Raw genomic sequence first — 14,668 nt, forward strand, 5'->3', positions numbered from 1 at the left:
GCGTGTGTGCGACTAACCGATCCTGTTGAAAGCCTCTCGGAGCTCCTCCAGGTCCTCTCGTGATATCTGGGTCACCTTGTTCGCCATACTGGACAGTCTATCTAGATTACCTGATACACACACAGTCAATTTATCATCACAATAAAGGGAAATATTTGTAATAGAAACGCGAGGTACAGATGCAGAACAAACTTGACTTCTAAACTGACAAAGAGGCAACATGCTTCCATTGTGACCTCATGCTTCCATTGTGACCTCATGCTTCCATTGTGATCTCATACTTCCATTGTGACCTCATGCTTCCATTGTGATCTCATGCTTCCATTGTGACCTCATGCTTCCATTGACCTGTCAGAGTATTGGGCAATAATCTACCCATTCTAACAGTGATAAGTGTGCTACCACAGGCTGCAGAGAATACAGAGCTAACTAGAATAAGGAGAGAATGAAGATAAGACTATCTACAATCTACAATCTAATCTAAATAATGAACCATACGATCTAAGCCCCAGAAGGTAAGGGTCTATATGTTTAAGCTCTCAAAAACGACATGATACAGTTCTGTATGATGATATTATTATTGAAAATAGTTGTGTGGTTATTGATTAACTAGAGGGAGAGATACGAGGACAATAAGGATATGTGTTGTGTGTTGTGTCCTGGAACGGCCTCAATATACACTGAGTGTACAAAACATTAGAAACACCAGCTCTTTCCATGACATAGACTGACCAAGTAAATCCAGGTGAAAGCTATGATCCCTTATTGATGTCACTTCAATCAGTGTAGATGAAGGGGAGGAGACAGGTTAAGGAAGGATTTTTAAGTCTTGAGACAATTGAGGCATGGATTGTGTATGTGTGCCATTCAGAGGGTGAATGGACAAGACAAAACATTAAAGTGCCTTTGAACAGGGTCTGGTAGTAGGTGTCAGATGCACCGGTTTGAGTGTGTCAAGAACTGCAACGCAGGTGGGATTTTCACGCTCAACAGTGTGTTTCAAGAATGGTCCACCACCCAGAGGACATCCTTCCAATTTGAAACAACAATGGGAAGCAATGGAGTCAACATGGGCCAGCATCCCTGTGGAACGCTTTTGACACCTTGTAGAGTCCATGGCCCGTCCAACTGAGGCTGTTCTGAGGGCTCACTCAGCGTAGACTCCATATATGGCTGTGACTTTGATCCCACAGCTCTCTACTGTTCCATTCAAGTTTAGTCAATTCAGGAAATTCATTTGATATCGGATGCACATTTTTGAATTTGAATTGACTGAATTGAAAATGAATGGACCCACACCCTGCTGCCTTGTGTAAATTTTACACACTCCTCGCCAATCCCCCACCACACACCCTGACAGCTCCCCTCGCTGACCCTCCACACACCTGATCCCAGGGGGCTCACACCCCAGAACACACCTTCATAAAAGCCTGTGTCTGTTTGGTCCTGTTCTGGACGAGAGGGGCCAAGGTCTCTCTGCTCCCGGCTGAGTAGAGCGGGTCTGCCGACTGGCCTAACAGAGGCTAGGAGTTGTTCAGCTGCGCTGAGTAGAGAACAGGAGTTTTATTATTTTACAGCCATCTCCACATGAACATCAGCTGCGGAGATAACTGCGGTGTCGTGAGCTGATATGTTCATTATTATGTCATAACTTCATAACTAAATTACATTATTAAAATATATATACAGATGAATGATAGCAGTAGCCAGTTAGACATTTACTTAGCAAGAAATTGACTTACTAAGTTTTTATTTTACTAGGCAAGTCAGTTAAGAACAAATTCTTATTTTCAATGACAGCCTAGGAACAGTGGGTTAACTGCCTGTTCAGGGAAAGAACGACAGATTTGTACCTTGTCAGCTCAGAGGATTTGAACTTGCAACCTTCCAGTTACTAGTCCAACGCTCTAACCACTAGGCTACTCTGCAATAAGTATATTACAGAACTTAAACACTACTGGCTGAGACAGGTTCTGCATGACAAATTCTGCTATATTTTTCATCCCGCCAGCTACTTAGAAGACTTTGGTGAGTCATTGCGGCCCTAGACTCAGTGGCGGTTCTAGACCATTTCAACTGGGGGGGGGGGGGGGGGGGGGGGCAAGCTGGAACCAGTTAGTTGTACTGTTAGAGGGGCCAGTTACATTAGACGTTATTGTTGTCATCATTTTCTTCACTGCATTGCAGGCATTAGCAGGCCAAAGACCGTGTTCATAATCATCATCGTTGTCACTGTCTAATAACGGATGTAAAAAAAGAACGATAGCAAAACATGTTATCATTTGGTGCCAAGTAGTGATCAATCAGTCTTCCTCCTTTGATATACTGTAAGTGTCAGAAAGCACCACATAGGCTACTGTATTTGTGTAGTAAATAGTAGCCAAAACAGGAAACTGAAGACTCACCGTGAAGAGAGGATCAGACAGGGCTGGAGAAGCTTGGTAGAGGTTTAGAGGTGGTCAGGTGTCTTCTTGCTCGCTGTCTTGACCGAAGCAGTGGAGGACAAGAGACCTTCGGCCCATTGAACTCTGGGATGGGCGTGGTCCTCCAGAGACTCCAGCCTGGGAGTTAGCAATTAACCCTTTAGCTGTGTCATCGGTTTCTTTCACCACACACTGGCATGCACGAACGCACACATGCATGCACTCACACACACACACATTGTAAAGAGATGTAAGAGGGAGAGGTGTGTGTTGGCTACAGGTGTGTTGGGTTTCTAACAGCCATGTTTAATAAATGAGAACTCTAGCTGTACATACCCCTCCACACTCACACACACATTCCTTTCTACTTTGCCAGACAATACAGTGAAACTTGATGCAAGGAGAAAACAGCACTTTATTACAAAAACTCACCGCTTTACTGTAACACCCCACTGCTTTACTGTAACAACCCACTGCTTTACTGTAATAACCCACTGTTTTACTGTAACACCCCACTGCTTTACTGTAATAACCCACTGTTTTACTGTAACACCCCACTGCTTTACTGTAACAACCCACTGCTTTACTATAATAACCCACTGCTTTACTGTAACACCCCACTGCTTTACTGTAATAACCCACTGTTTTACTGTAACACCCCACTGCTTTACTGTAATAACCCACTGTTTTACTGTAACACCCCACTGCTTTACTGTAACAACCCACTACTTTACTGTAACAACCCACTGCTTTACTGTAACAACCCACTGCTTTACTGTAACACCCCACTGCTTTACTGTAACACCCCACTGCTTTACTGTAATAACCCACTGTTTTACTGTAACACCCCACTGCTTTACTGTAATAACCCACTGTTTTACTGTAACACCCCACTGCTTTACTGTAACAACCCACTGCTTTACTGTAACAACCCACTGCTTTACTGTAACAACCCACTGCTTTACTGTAACAACCCACTGCTTTACTGTAACAACCCACTGCTTTACTGTAACAACCCACTGCTTTACTGTAACAACCCACTGCTTTACTGTAACAACCCACTGCTTTACTGTAACACCCCACTGCTTTACTGTAACAACCCACTGCTTTACTGTAACAACCCACTGCTTTACTGTAATAACCCACTGTTTTACTGTAACACCCCACTGCTTTACTGTAACAACCCACTGTTTTACTGTAACAACCCACTACTTTACTGTAACAACCCGTAACAACCCAGTGCTTTACTGTAACAACCCAGTGCTTTACTGTAACAACCCAGTGCTTTACTGTAACAACCCACTGCTTTACTGTAACAACCCACTGCTTTACTGTAACAACCCACTGCTTTACTGTAACAACCCACTGCTTTACTGTAACATCCCACTGTTTTACTGTAACAACCCACTGCTTTACTGTAACAACCCACTGCTTTACTGTAACAACCCACTGCTTTACTGTAACAACCCACTGCTTTACTGTAACAACCCACTGCTTTACTGTAACACCTCACTGCTTTACTGTAACACCCCACTGCTTTACTGTAACAACCCACTGCTTTACTGTAACAACCCACTGTTTTACTGTAATAACCCACTGCTTTACTGTAACAACCCACTGCTTTACTGTAACACCTCACTGCTTTACTGTAACACCCCACTGCTTTACTGTAACAACCCACTGCTTTACTGTAATAACCCACTGCTTTACTGTAACAACCCACTGCTTTACTGTAACACCCCACTGATTTACTGTAACACCCCACTGCTTTACTGTAACAACCCACTGTTTTACTGTAATAACCCACTGCTTTACTGTAACACACCACTGCTTTACTGTAACAACCCACTGCTTTACTGTAACAACCCACTGCTTTACTGTAATAACCCACTGCTTTACTGTAACAACCAACTGCTTTACTGTAACAACCCACTGCTTTACTGTAACACCCCACTGCTTTACTGTAACACCCCACTGCTTTACTGTAATAACCCACTGCTTTACTGTAACACCCCACTGCTTTACTGTAACACCCCACTGCTTTACTGTAATAACCCACTGCTTTACTGTAACAACCCACTGCTTTACTGTAACAACCCACTGCTTTACTGTAACAACCCACTGCTTTACTGTAACAACCCACTGCTTTACTGCCACAGAAATGCTTCACCTTGGTAGTGACACACAGATAGAGCCATATAGAGAAATGCTGAATTTACTGACTTTTCAAACAACTGCTATGGTTACTGAGAATCCAAATACTCCTTATGACTGGCAAAGTTGCCCAAACCTTTATTTGGCTTTGGTCACCCAGTAACTCAGTCCTCCAGTACTGCAGTAAAGAGCTTACTGTCTGTCACTCACCAGCCTGCTGAGAGGTTTAGGACCCGGCCTGCAGAGTACCCGGGATCCGGCCTGCAGGATAACAGGGATCCAGCCTCACCCTCTACTCTCTTCAGAAACACACAAGTCCCACTCTCTCCCTGAACGAAATAACACACGTCTCTATACGTTGTCTTGACACACACCAACCTCAGTAGTCTGTCTACCTCTAAAACAGACCTTCAGGACTCCATCTCTTCCTCAGCTCTGCTCTCCGACACCTGATCGGCCCAGTCTCACACCGGGCCTCTCTGGTTACACACACACGCACGAACACACACAGAGCTATAAAGACATAAATGTCCCCCAACTAAAGATAAATGTACCCCAACTACAGCTATAGGGGTATTGTACAGCTTACATCTCTCAATGTGAAACCATCTAACAATTAGTGCTTTATATTGGTCCCATAATTACACTGTAATCCAGCTGTTAAAGACCTGAAAGATGAAACACTATGACTGAGAAAGAGAGCATGGGAGAGAAGGGAGAGAGAAAGGAGGAGGAGCGGAGAGAGAGAAAGGGGAGGGAGTGAGAAAGAGAGAGAGAGGGTGGGGTAAAGGGGTGGGGGAAAGAGAGAGAGAGGGTGGGGTAAAGGGGTGGGGGAAAGAGAGAGAGAGGGTGGGGTAAAGGGGTGGGGGAAAGAGAGAGAGAGGGTGGGGTAAAGGGGTGGGGGAAAGAGAGAGAGAGGGTGGGGTGAAGGGGTGGGGGAAAGAGCGAGAGAGGGTGGGGTAAAGGGGTGGGGGAAAGAGAGAGAGAGGGTGGGGTAAAGGGGTGGGGGAAAGAGCGAGAGAGGGTGGGGTAAAGGGATGGGGGAAAGAGAGAGAGAGGGTGGGGTAAAGGGGTGGGGGAAAGAGAGAGAGAGCGAGATACGCCCGTGAAAATCTACAGTGGAAAGCAGTGAATGCAGAATGCCCTCCACTGGTACAGCCAGAGTACTTCACCTATAATGTTCTACACAGACACAGTACTTCACCCTATAATGTTCTACACAGACACAGTACTTCACCCTATAATGTTCTACACAGCCAGAGTACTTCACCCTATAATGTTCTACACAGACACAGTACTTCACCCTATAATGTTCTACACAGACACAGTAGTTCACCCTATAATGTTCTACACAGACACAGTACTTCACCTATAATGTTCTACACAGACACAGTACTTCACCCTATAATGTTCTACACAGACACAGTACTTCACCCTATAATGTTCTACACAGACACAGTACTTCACCCTATAATGTTCTACACAGACACAGTACTTCACCCTATAATGTTCTCAGAATACTTCCCTATAATGTTCTACACAGACACAGTACTTCACCCTATAATGTTCTACACAGACACAGTACTTCACCCTATAATGTTCTACACAGACACAGTACTTCACCCTATAATGTTCTACACAGACACAGTACTTCAGTACCCTATAATGTTCTACACAGACACAGTACTTCACCCTATAATGTTCTACACAGACACAGTACTTCACCCTATAATGTTCTACACAGACACAGTACTTCACCCTATAATGTTCTACACAGCCAGAATACTTCACCCTATAATGTTCTACACAGACACAGTACTTCACCCTATAATGTTCTACACAGACACAGTACTTCACCTATAATGTTCTACACAGACACAGCACTTCACCCTATAATGTTCCACACAGACACAGTACTTCACCTATAATGTTCTACACAGACACAGCACTTCACCTATAATGTTCTACACAGACACAGTCCTTCACCCTATAATGTTCTACACAGACACAGTACTTCACCCTGTAATGTTCCACACAGACACAGTACTTCACCCTATAATGTTCTACACAGACACACTTCACCCTATAATGTTCAACACAGACACAGTACTTCACCTATAATGTTCAACACAGACACAGTACTTCACCTATAATGTTCTACACAGACACAGCACTTCACCCTATAATGTTCCACACAGACACAGTACTTCACCCTATAATGTTCTACAAAGACACAGCACTTCACCTTATAATGTTCTACACAGACACAGCACTTCACCCTATAATGTTCTACACAGACACAGTACTTCACCTATAATGTTCTACAGACACAGCACTTCACCCTATAATGTTCTACAGACACAGCACTTCACCCTATAATGTTCTACAAAGACACAGCACTTCACCCTATAATGTTCTACAGACACAGTACTTCACCCTATAATGTTCTACAGACACAGCACTTCACCCTATAATGTTCTACACAGACACAGTACTTCACCAATAATGTTCTACACAGACACAGCACTTCACCCTATAATGTTCTACACAGACACAGTACTTCACCTATAATGTTATACACAGACACAGTACTTCACCCTATAATGTTCTACACAGACACAGTACTTCACCTATAATGTTCTACACAGACACAGCACTTCACCCTGTAATGTTCCACACAGACACAGTACTTCACCTATAATGTTCTACACAGACACAGCACTTCACCTATAATGTTCTACACAGACACAGTCCTTCACCCTATAATGTTCTACACAGACACAGCACTTCACCCTATAATGTTCTACACAGACACAGTACTTCACCTATAATGTTCTACACAGACACAGTACTTCACCTATAATGTTCTACACAGACACAGCACTTCACCTATAATGTTCTACACAGACACAGTCCTTCACCCTATAATGTTCTCCCCTTTCACAGCACTTCACCCTATAATGTTCAACACAGACACAGTACTTCACCCTGTAATGTTCCACACAGACACAGTACTTCACCTATAATGTTCTACACAGACACAGTCCTTCACCCTATAATGTTCTACAGACACAGCACTTCACCCTATAATGTTCTACACAGACACAGCACTTCACCCTGTAATGTTCTACACAGACACAGCACTTCACCTATAATGTTCTACACAGACACAGGACTTCACCCTATAATGTTCTACACAGACACAGTACTTCACCTATAATGTTCTACACAGACACAGTACTTCACCTATAATGTTCTACACAGCCAGAGTACTTCACCCTATAATGTTCTACACAGACACAGCACTTCACCCTATAATGTTCTACACAGACACAGTACTTCACCTATAATGTTCTACACAGACACAGCACTTCACCCTGTAATGTTCCACACAGACACGGTACTTCACCCTATAATGTTCTACACAGACACAGTCCTTCACCCTATAATGTTCTACACAGACACAGTACTTCACCTATAATGTTCTACACAGACACAGTCCTTCACCCTATAATGTTCTACACAGACACAGTACTTCACCCTATAATGTTCTACAGACACAGCACTTCACCCTGTAATGTTCCACACAGACACAGTACTTCACCCTATAATGTTCTACAGACACAGCACTTGACCCTATAATGTTCTACACAGACACAGTACTTCACCTATAATGTTCTACACAGACACAGCACTTCACCCTATAATGTTCTACACAGACACAGCACTTCACCTATAATGTTATACACAGACACAGTCCTTCACCCTATAATGTTCTACACAGACACAGTACTTCACCTATAATGTTCTACACAGACACAGTACTTCACCCTGTAATGTTCTACAAAGACACAGCACTTCACCCTGTAATGTTCCACACAGACACAGCACTTCACCCTATAATGTTCTACACAGACACAGTACTTCACCTATAATGTTCTACACAGACACAGTCCTTCACCCTATAATGTTCTACACAGACACAGTACTTCACCCTATAATGTTCTACACAGACACAGCACTTCACCCTATAATGTTCTACACAGACACAGTACTTCACCTATAATGTTCTACACAGACACAGTCCTTCACCCTATAATGTTCTACACAGACACAGCACTTCACCCTATAATGTTCTACACAGACACAGTACTTCACCTATAATGTTCTACACAGACACAGTCCTTCACCCTATAATGTTCTACACAGACACAGCACTTCACCCTATAATGTTCTACACAGACACAGTACTTCACCTATAATGTTCTACACAGACACAGTCCTTCACCCTATAAAGTTCTACACAGACACAGTACTTCACCTATAATGTTCTACACAGACACAGTACTTCACCTATAATGTTCTACACAGACACAGTCCTTCACCCTATAATGTTCTACACAGACACAGTCCTTCACCCTATAATGTTCTACACAAACACAGTACTTCACCCTATAATGTTCTACACAGACACAGCACTTCACCTATAATGTTCTACACAGACACAGCACCTCACCTATAATGTTCTACACAGACACAGTACTTCACCCTATAATGTTCTACACAGACACAGTCCTTCACCCTATAATGTTCTACACAGACACAGCACTTCACCCTATAATGTTCTACACAGACACAGTCCTTCACCCTATAATGTTCTACACAGACACAGCACTTCACCCTATAATGTTCTACACAGACACAGTACTTCACCCTATAATGTTCTACTCAGACACAGTCCTTCACCCTATAATGTTCTACACAGACACAGCACTTCACCCTATAATGTTCTACACAGACACAGTACTTCACCTATAATGTTCTACAGACACAGTACTTCATCTATAATGTTCTACACAGACACAGTACTTCACCCTATAATGTTCTACACAGACACAGTCCTTCACCCTATAATGTTCTACACAGACACAGCACTTCACCCTATAATGTTCTACACAGACACAGTACTTCACCTATAATGTTCTACACAGTACTTCACCCTATAATGTTCTACACAGACACAGTACTTCACCTATAATGTTCTACAGACACAGTACTTCACCTATAACGTTCTACACAGGCACAGCACTTCACCCTATAATGTTCTACACAGACACAGCACTTCACCCTATAATGTTCTACACAGACACAGTACTTCACCTATAATGTTCTACACAGACACAGCACTTCACCCTATAATGTTCTACACAGACACAGTACTTCACCTATAATGTTCTACACAGACACAGTACTTCACCTATAATGTTCTACACAGACACAGTACTTCACCCTGTAATGTTCCACACAGACACAGTACTTCACCCTATAATGTTCCACACAGACACAGTACTTCACCCTGTAATGTTCCACACAGACACAGTACTTCACCCTATAATGTTCCACACAGACACAGTCCTTCACCCTGTAATGTTCTACACAGACACAGTACTTCACCCTATAATGTTCTACACAGACACAGTACTTCACCCTATAATGTTCTACACAGACACAGTACTTCACCCTATAATGTTCTACACAGACACAGTACTTCACCCTATAATGTTCTACACAGACACAGTACTTCACCCTATAATGTTCCACACAGACACAGTACTTCACCCTATAATGTTCTACACAGACACAGTACTTCACCCTATAATGTTCTACACAGACACAGTACTTCACCCTATAATGTTCTACACAGACACAGTACTTCACCCTATAATGTTCTACACAGACACAGTACTTCACCCTATAATGTTCCACACAGACACAGTACTTCACCCTATAATGTTCAACACAGACACAGTACTTCACCCTATAATGTTCAACACAGACACAGTACTTCACCTATAATGTTCTACACAGACACAGTACTTCACCCTATAATGTTCTACACAGACACAGTCCTTCACCCTATAATGTTCTACACAGACACAGTACTTCACCTATAATGTTCTACACAGACACAGTACTTCACCCTATAATGTTCTACACAGACACAGTACTTCACCCTATAATGTTCTACACAGACACAGTACTTCACCCTATAATGTTCCACACAGACACAGTACTTCACCCTATAATGTTCTACACAGACACAGTCCTTCACCCTATAATGTTCTACACAGACACAGTACTTCACCTATAATGTTCTACACAGACACAGTACTTAACCTATAATGTTCTACACAGACACAGTACTTCACCCTATAATGTTCTACACAGATACAGTACTTCACCCTATAATGTTCTACAGACACAGTACTTCACCCTATAATGTTCTACACAGACACAGTACTTCACCCTATAATGTTCTACACAGACACAGCACTTCACCCTATAATGTTCTACACAGACACAGTACTTCACCCTATAATGTTCTACACAGACACAGTACTTCACCCTATAATGTTCTACACAGACACAGTACTTCACCCTATAATGTTCTACACAGACACAGTACTTCACCCTATAATGTTCTACACAGACACAGTACTTCACCCTATAATGTTCACACAGACACAGTACTTCACCCTATAATGTTCTACACAGACACAGTCACTTCACCCTATAATGTTCTACACAGACACAGTACTTCACCTATAATGTTCTACACAGACACAGTACTTAACCTATAATGTTCTACACAGACACAGTACTTCACCCTATAATGTTCTACACAGACACAGTACTTCACCCTATAATGTTCTACAGACACAGTACTTCACCCTATAATGTTCTACACAGACACAGTACTTCACCCTATAATGTTCTACACAGACACAGCACTTCACCCTATAATGTTCTACACAGACACAGTACTTCACCCTATAATGTTCTACACAGACACAGTACTTCACCCTATAATGTTCTACACAGACACAGCACTTCACCCTATAATGTTCTACACAGACACAGTACTTCACCTATAATGTTCTACACAGACACAGTACTTCACCTATAATGTTCTACACAGACACAGTACTTCACCTATAATGTTCTACACAGACACAGCACTTCACCCTATAATGTTCTACACAGACACAGTACTTCACCCTATAATGTTCTACACAGACACAGTACTTCACCCTATAATGTTCTACACAGACACAGTACTTCACCCTATAATGTTCTACACAGACACAGTACTTCACCCTATAATGTTCTACACAGACACACGCACACAAGCATTAGTTCAAGTCTATCTTTAATCATTTACATAGACTGTTTGAAAATACATGGCTTCCTGTAAAAAAAAGGTTTGGTTTCATTAATTAAAAATGAACAACAGAAGGGGATACTTATTAAAATCATCAACATCATCAGACTCAACCAATCAACCTCTCTGACTGGAATGTCTGTGAAATGGAATGGAACTAGGCTAGAACGGTGGAATGCTTTTTGATTGGCCAATCATAGGAGCAAATCCTAACTTCCACTTACGTCCCGTTTTCACGTAGTCATGCGTTGATGTCAATGGGAGACTAAGTGACAATTCAACTTAATGAAGTGAAAGTTAGGATTCACCCCATAGAGCCTAGATGTTGTGTTCATTAAGGCACACCGTTATGGAAGGTTTCTATCAGAATGTTAGTCACAAAACACATAATGAAAAGTATTCATACACATTAAAAAACAGTTGTCTAAATATCCAGATTTTTTACCCCTCAACGTTTGCCAAAGTACATAATATACAAAACGACTTTGAAATGTTTTATTTGGTTTTGCTGCCAAAATATTTGAATTGAATACCGAGATAGTTCCATACAGCAATTCTTTTTAAGGTGCAATCTGTAGTTTTATTTGCAGGTGTACTGCAACACTGATACTGTAGGCTTGAAATGAACCATTTGTTTGTGGGACAAAAAAAAGTTACAGATTGCACCTTTAAGTTTCTTAGTCAGAGTAAAGAGAGAGAAAGAACAGGTAGCAGGCAGAGAGACATCTGAATGAAAAAGAGGGTGAGGAAAATGGAGGGCGGGTGAGGGACAGATGAGGAGGGGGAGTGAGGGACAGACAGGGAGGGGGTAAGAGACATAGGAAGACTGGTGTGTGATATGGAGTGAGGGGTGAAGGACAGATGAGGAGGTTGGGGGGGGTGAGGGACAGATGAGGAGGGGGGTGAGGGACAGACAGGGAGGGGGTAAGAGACATAGGAAGACTGGTGTGTGATATGGAGTGAGGGGTGTGTGATATGAAGACTGGTGTGTGTAAGGGGTGAAGGACAGATGAGGAGGGGGGGTGAGGGACAGACAGGGAGGGGGTAAGAGACATAGGAAGACTGGTGTGTGATATGGAGTGAGGGGTGAAGGACAGATGAGGAGGGGGGGTGAGGGACAGACAGGGAGGGAGGGGGTAAGAGACATAGGAAGACTGGTGTGTGATATGGAGTGAGGGGTGAGGGACAGATGAGGAGGGGGGGTGAGGGACAGACAGGGAGGGAGGGGGTAAGAGACATAGGAAGACTGGTGTGTGATATGGAGTGAGGGGTGAAGGACAGATGAGGAGGGGGGGTGAGGGACAGGGAGGGAGGGAGGGGGTAAGAGACATAGGAAGACTGGTGTGTGATATGGAGTGAGGGGTGAAGGACAGATGAGGAGGGGGGGTGAGGGACAGGGAGGGAGAGAGGGGGTAAGAGACATAGGAAGACTGGTGTGTGATATGGAGTGAGGGGTGAAGGACAGATGAGGAGGGGGGGTGAGGGACAGGGAGGGAGGGAGGGGGTAAGAGACATAGGAAGACTGGTGTGTGATATGGAGTGAGGGGTGAAGGACAGATGAGGAGGGGGGGTGAGGGACAGGGAGGGAGGGAGGGGGTAAGAGACATAAGAAGACTGGTGTGTGATATGGAGTGAGGGGTGAAGGACAGATGAGGAGGGGGGGTGATGGACAGGGAGGGAGGGAGGGGGTAAGAGACATAGGAAGACTGGTGTGTGATATGGAGTGAGGGGTGAAGGACAGATGAGGAGGGGGGGTGAGGGACAGACAGGGAGGGGGTAAGAGACATAGGAAGACTGGTGTGTGATATGGAGTGAGGGGTGAAGGACAGACAGGGAGGGGGGGTGAGGGACAGACAGGGAGGGGGTAAGAGACATAGGAAGACTGGTGTGTGATATGGAGTGAGGGGTGAGGGACAGAGGAGAAGGGGAGTCAAACAGAGCAGGAAGCCGACTTGTGTGACTTGTAGGTGTACGAGCCAGGGCGCTAGCAGGCTGGTTTTTAGCATCAAGGGGGAGATGCTGTCATTTACAGAGAGGCACTGATGAGTTAGCACAGTAGGGCTGGAAGTTAGCTGGTAAGGCTAGTAGTTAGCGGTCAGGCTAACACAGAGACATAGGAATCCAGTGTATCTGTGGCTAACCAGGGTTAGCGGTTACTCTTCATGGCCTCCTTGGCTGCCAGGATGAGAGGGGTGAGGCTGGAGAGAGGCTTGGCCAGCTTTAGGAATGGATGCTACAGGGAAGACAAGAGATCAACCAATGAAACAAACTCTTCTCATCACGGTGTGTGTGTATGTGTGTGTTTGTTTGTGCGCGTTTGTGTGTGTACCTGCAGTAGTTCTTTCCCCCCTCCTCTCTTCTCTACATCCATCTCCAGACAGCGGGACAGGAAGGACCTGAACACTGGAGATAACTTCTCTGGAGACTGGAGCTCTGGAGTCCCATTGGTGGCTATCAGGTAGAGGGCCTGTATAAGACACAGACACACACTGAACATTACTGGCCACCAAGTGCAATGCCTGGACACACACACACGCATGGAACCCACCCTCCACCCCCCTCACATTCACACACACAAATCCATCCTCACCCTGAGTGGGTTCTCATTGAGGTAAGGGGGTTCTCCCTCCACCATCTCTATAGCCATGATGCCCAGGGACCAGATGTCCACCTTGGGTCCGTAGGCCTTCCTGGTCACCACCTCAGGAGCCATCCAGTAGGGAGTCCCCACCATGGTGCTCCTCTTACTCTGCTCTGGAGTGATCTGGGCACAGAACCCAAAGTCAGCTGGAGAGGGAGGGGAGAGAACAGACATGTTAGAGGGAAGGTCAACCCAGCAGTATAATGACAGGGGACAATGCAATAAGAT

General features: G+C 44.0%; 2 protein-coding genes across 2 annotated transcripts in view; both read right to left on the bottom strand.

The window, feature by feature from the left end:
- LOC139402453 (plastin-1-like) overlaps positions 1 to 1,452 on the bottom strand; it is an 8,550-nt gene extending 7,098 nt beyond the window's left edge. Inside the window, exons 1-2 of the mRNA XM_071146409.1 lie at positions 1,419 to 1,452; positions 18 to 110 (exon numbers count right to left, since the gene is read on the bottom strand). Of these exons, the coding sequence (XP_071002510.1) occupies positions 18 to 87 (70 nt within the window). The 5' untranslated portion in view covers positions 88 to 110; positions 1,419 to 1,452. The remainder of the gene's footprint in view (positions 1 to 17; positions 111 to 1,418) is intronic.
- A 12,032-nt stretch (positions 1,453 to 13,484) lies between these two features.
- LOC139402451 (serine/threonine-protein kinase PAK 2) lies at positions 13,485 to 14,586 on the bottom strand (the record flags this gene model as incomplete). Its single annotated transcript, XM_071146407.1, has 3 exons — positions 13,485 to 14,032; positions 14,129 to 14,266; positions 14,390 to 14,586. Coding segments are annotated over 3 exons (422 nt in total), but the record flags the coding sequence as incomplete, so codon positions are not given.
- Between the last annotated feature and the right edge of the window lie 82 nt (positions 14,587 to 14,668).

The sequence above is a fragment of the Oncorhynchus clarkii genome, unplaced genomic scaffold (genome assembly GCF_045791955.1).
Source record: "Oncorhynchus clarkii lewisi isolate Uvic-CL-2024 unplaced genomic scaffold, UVic_Ocla_1.0 unplaced_contig_1720_pilon_pilon, whole genome shotgun sequence".
Classification (NCBI taxonomy): Eukaryota; Metazoa; Chordata; class Actinopteri; order Salmoniformes; family Salmonidae; genus Oncorhynchus; species Oncorhynchus clarkii.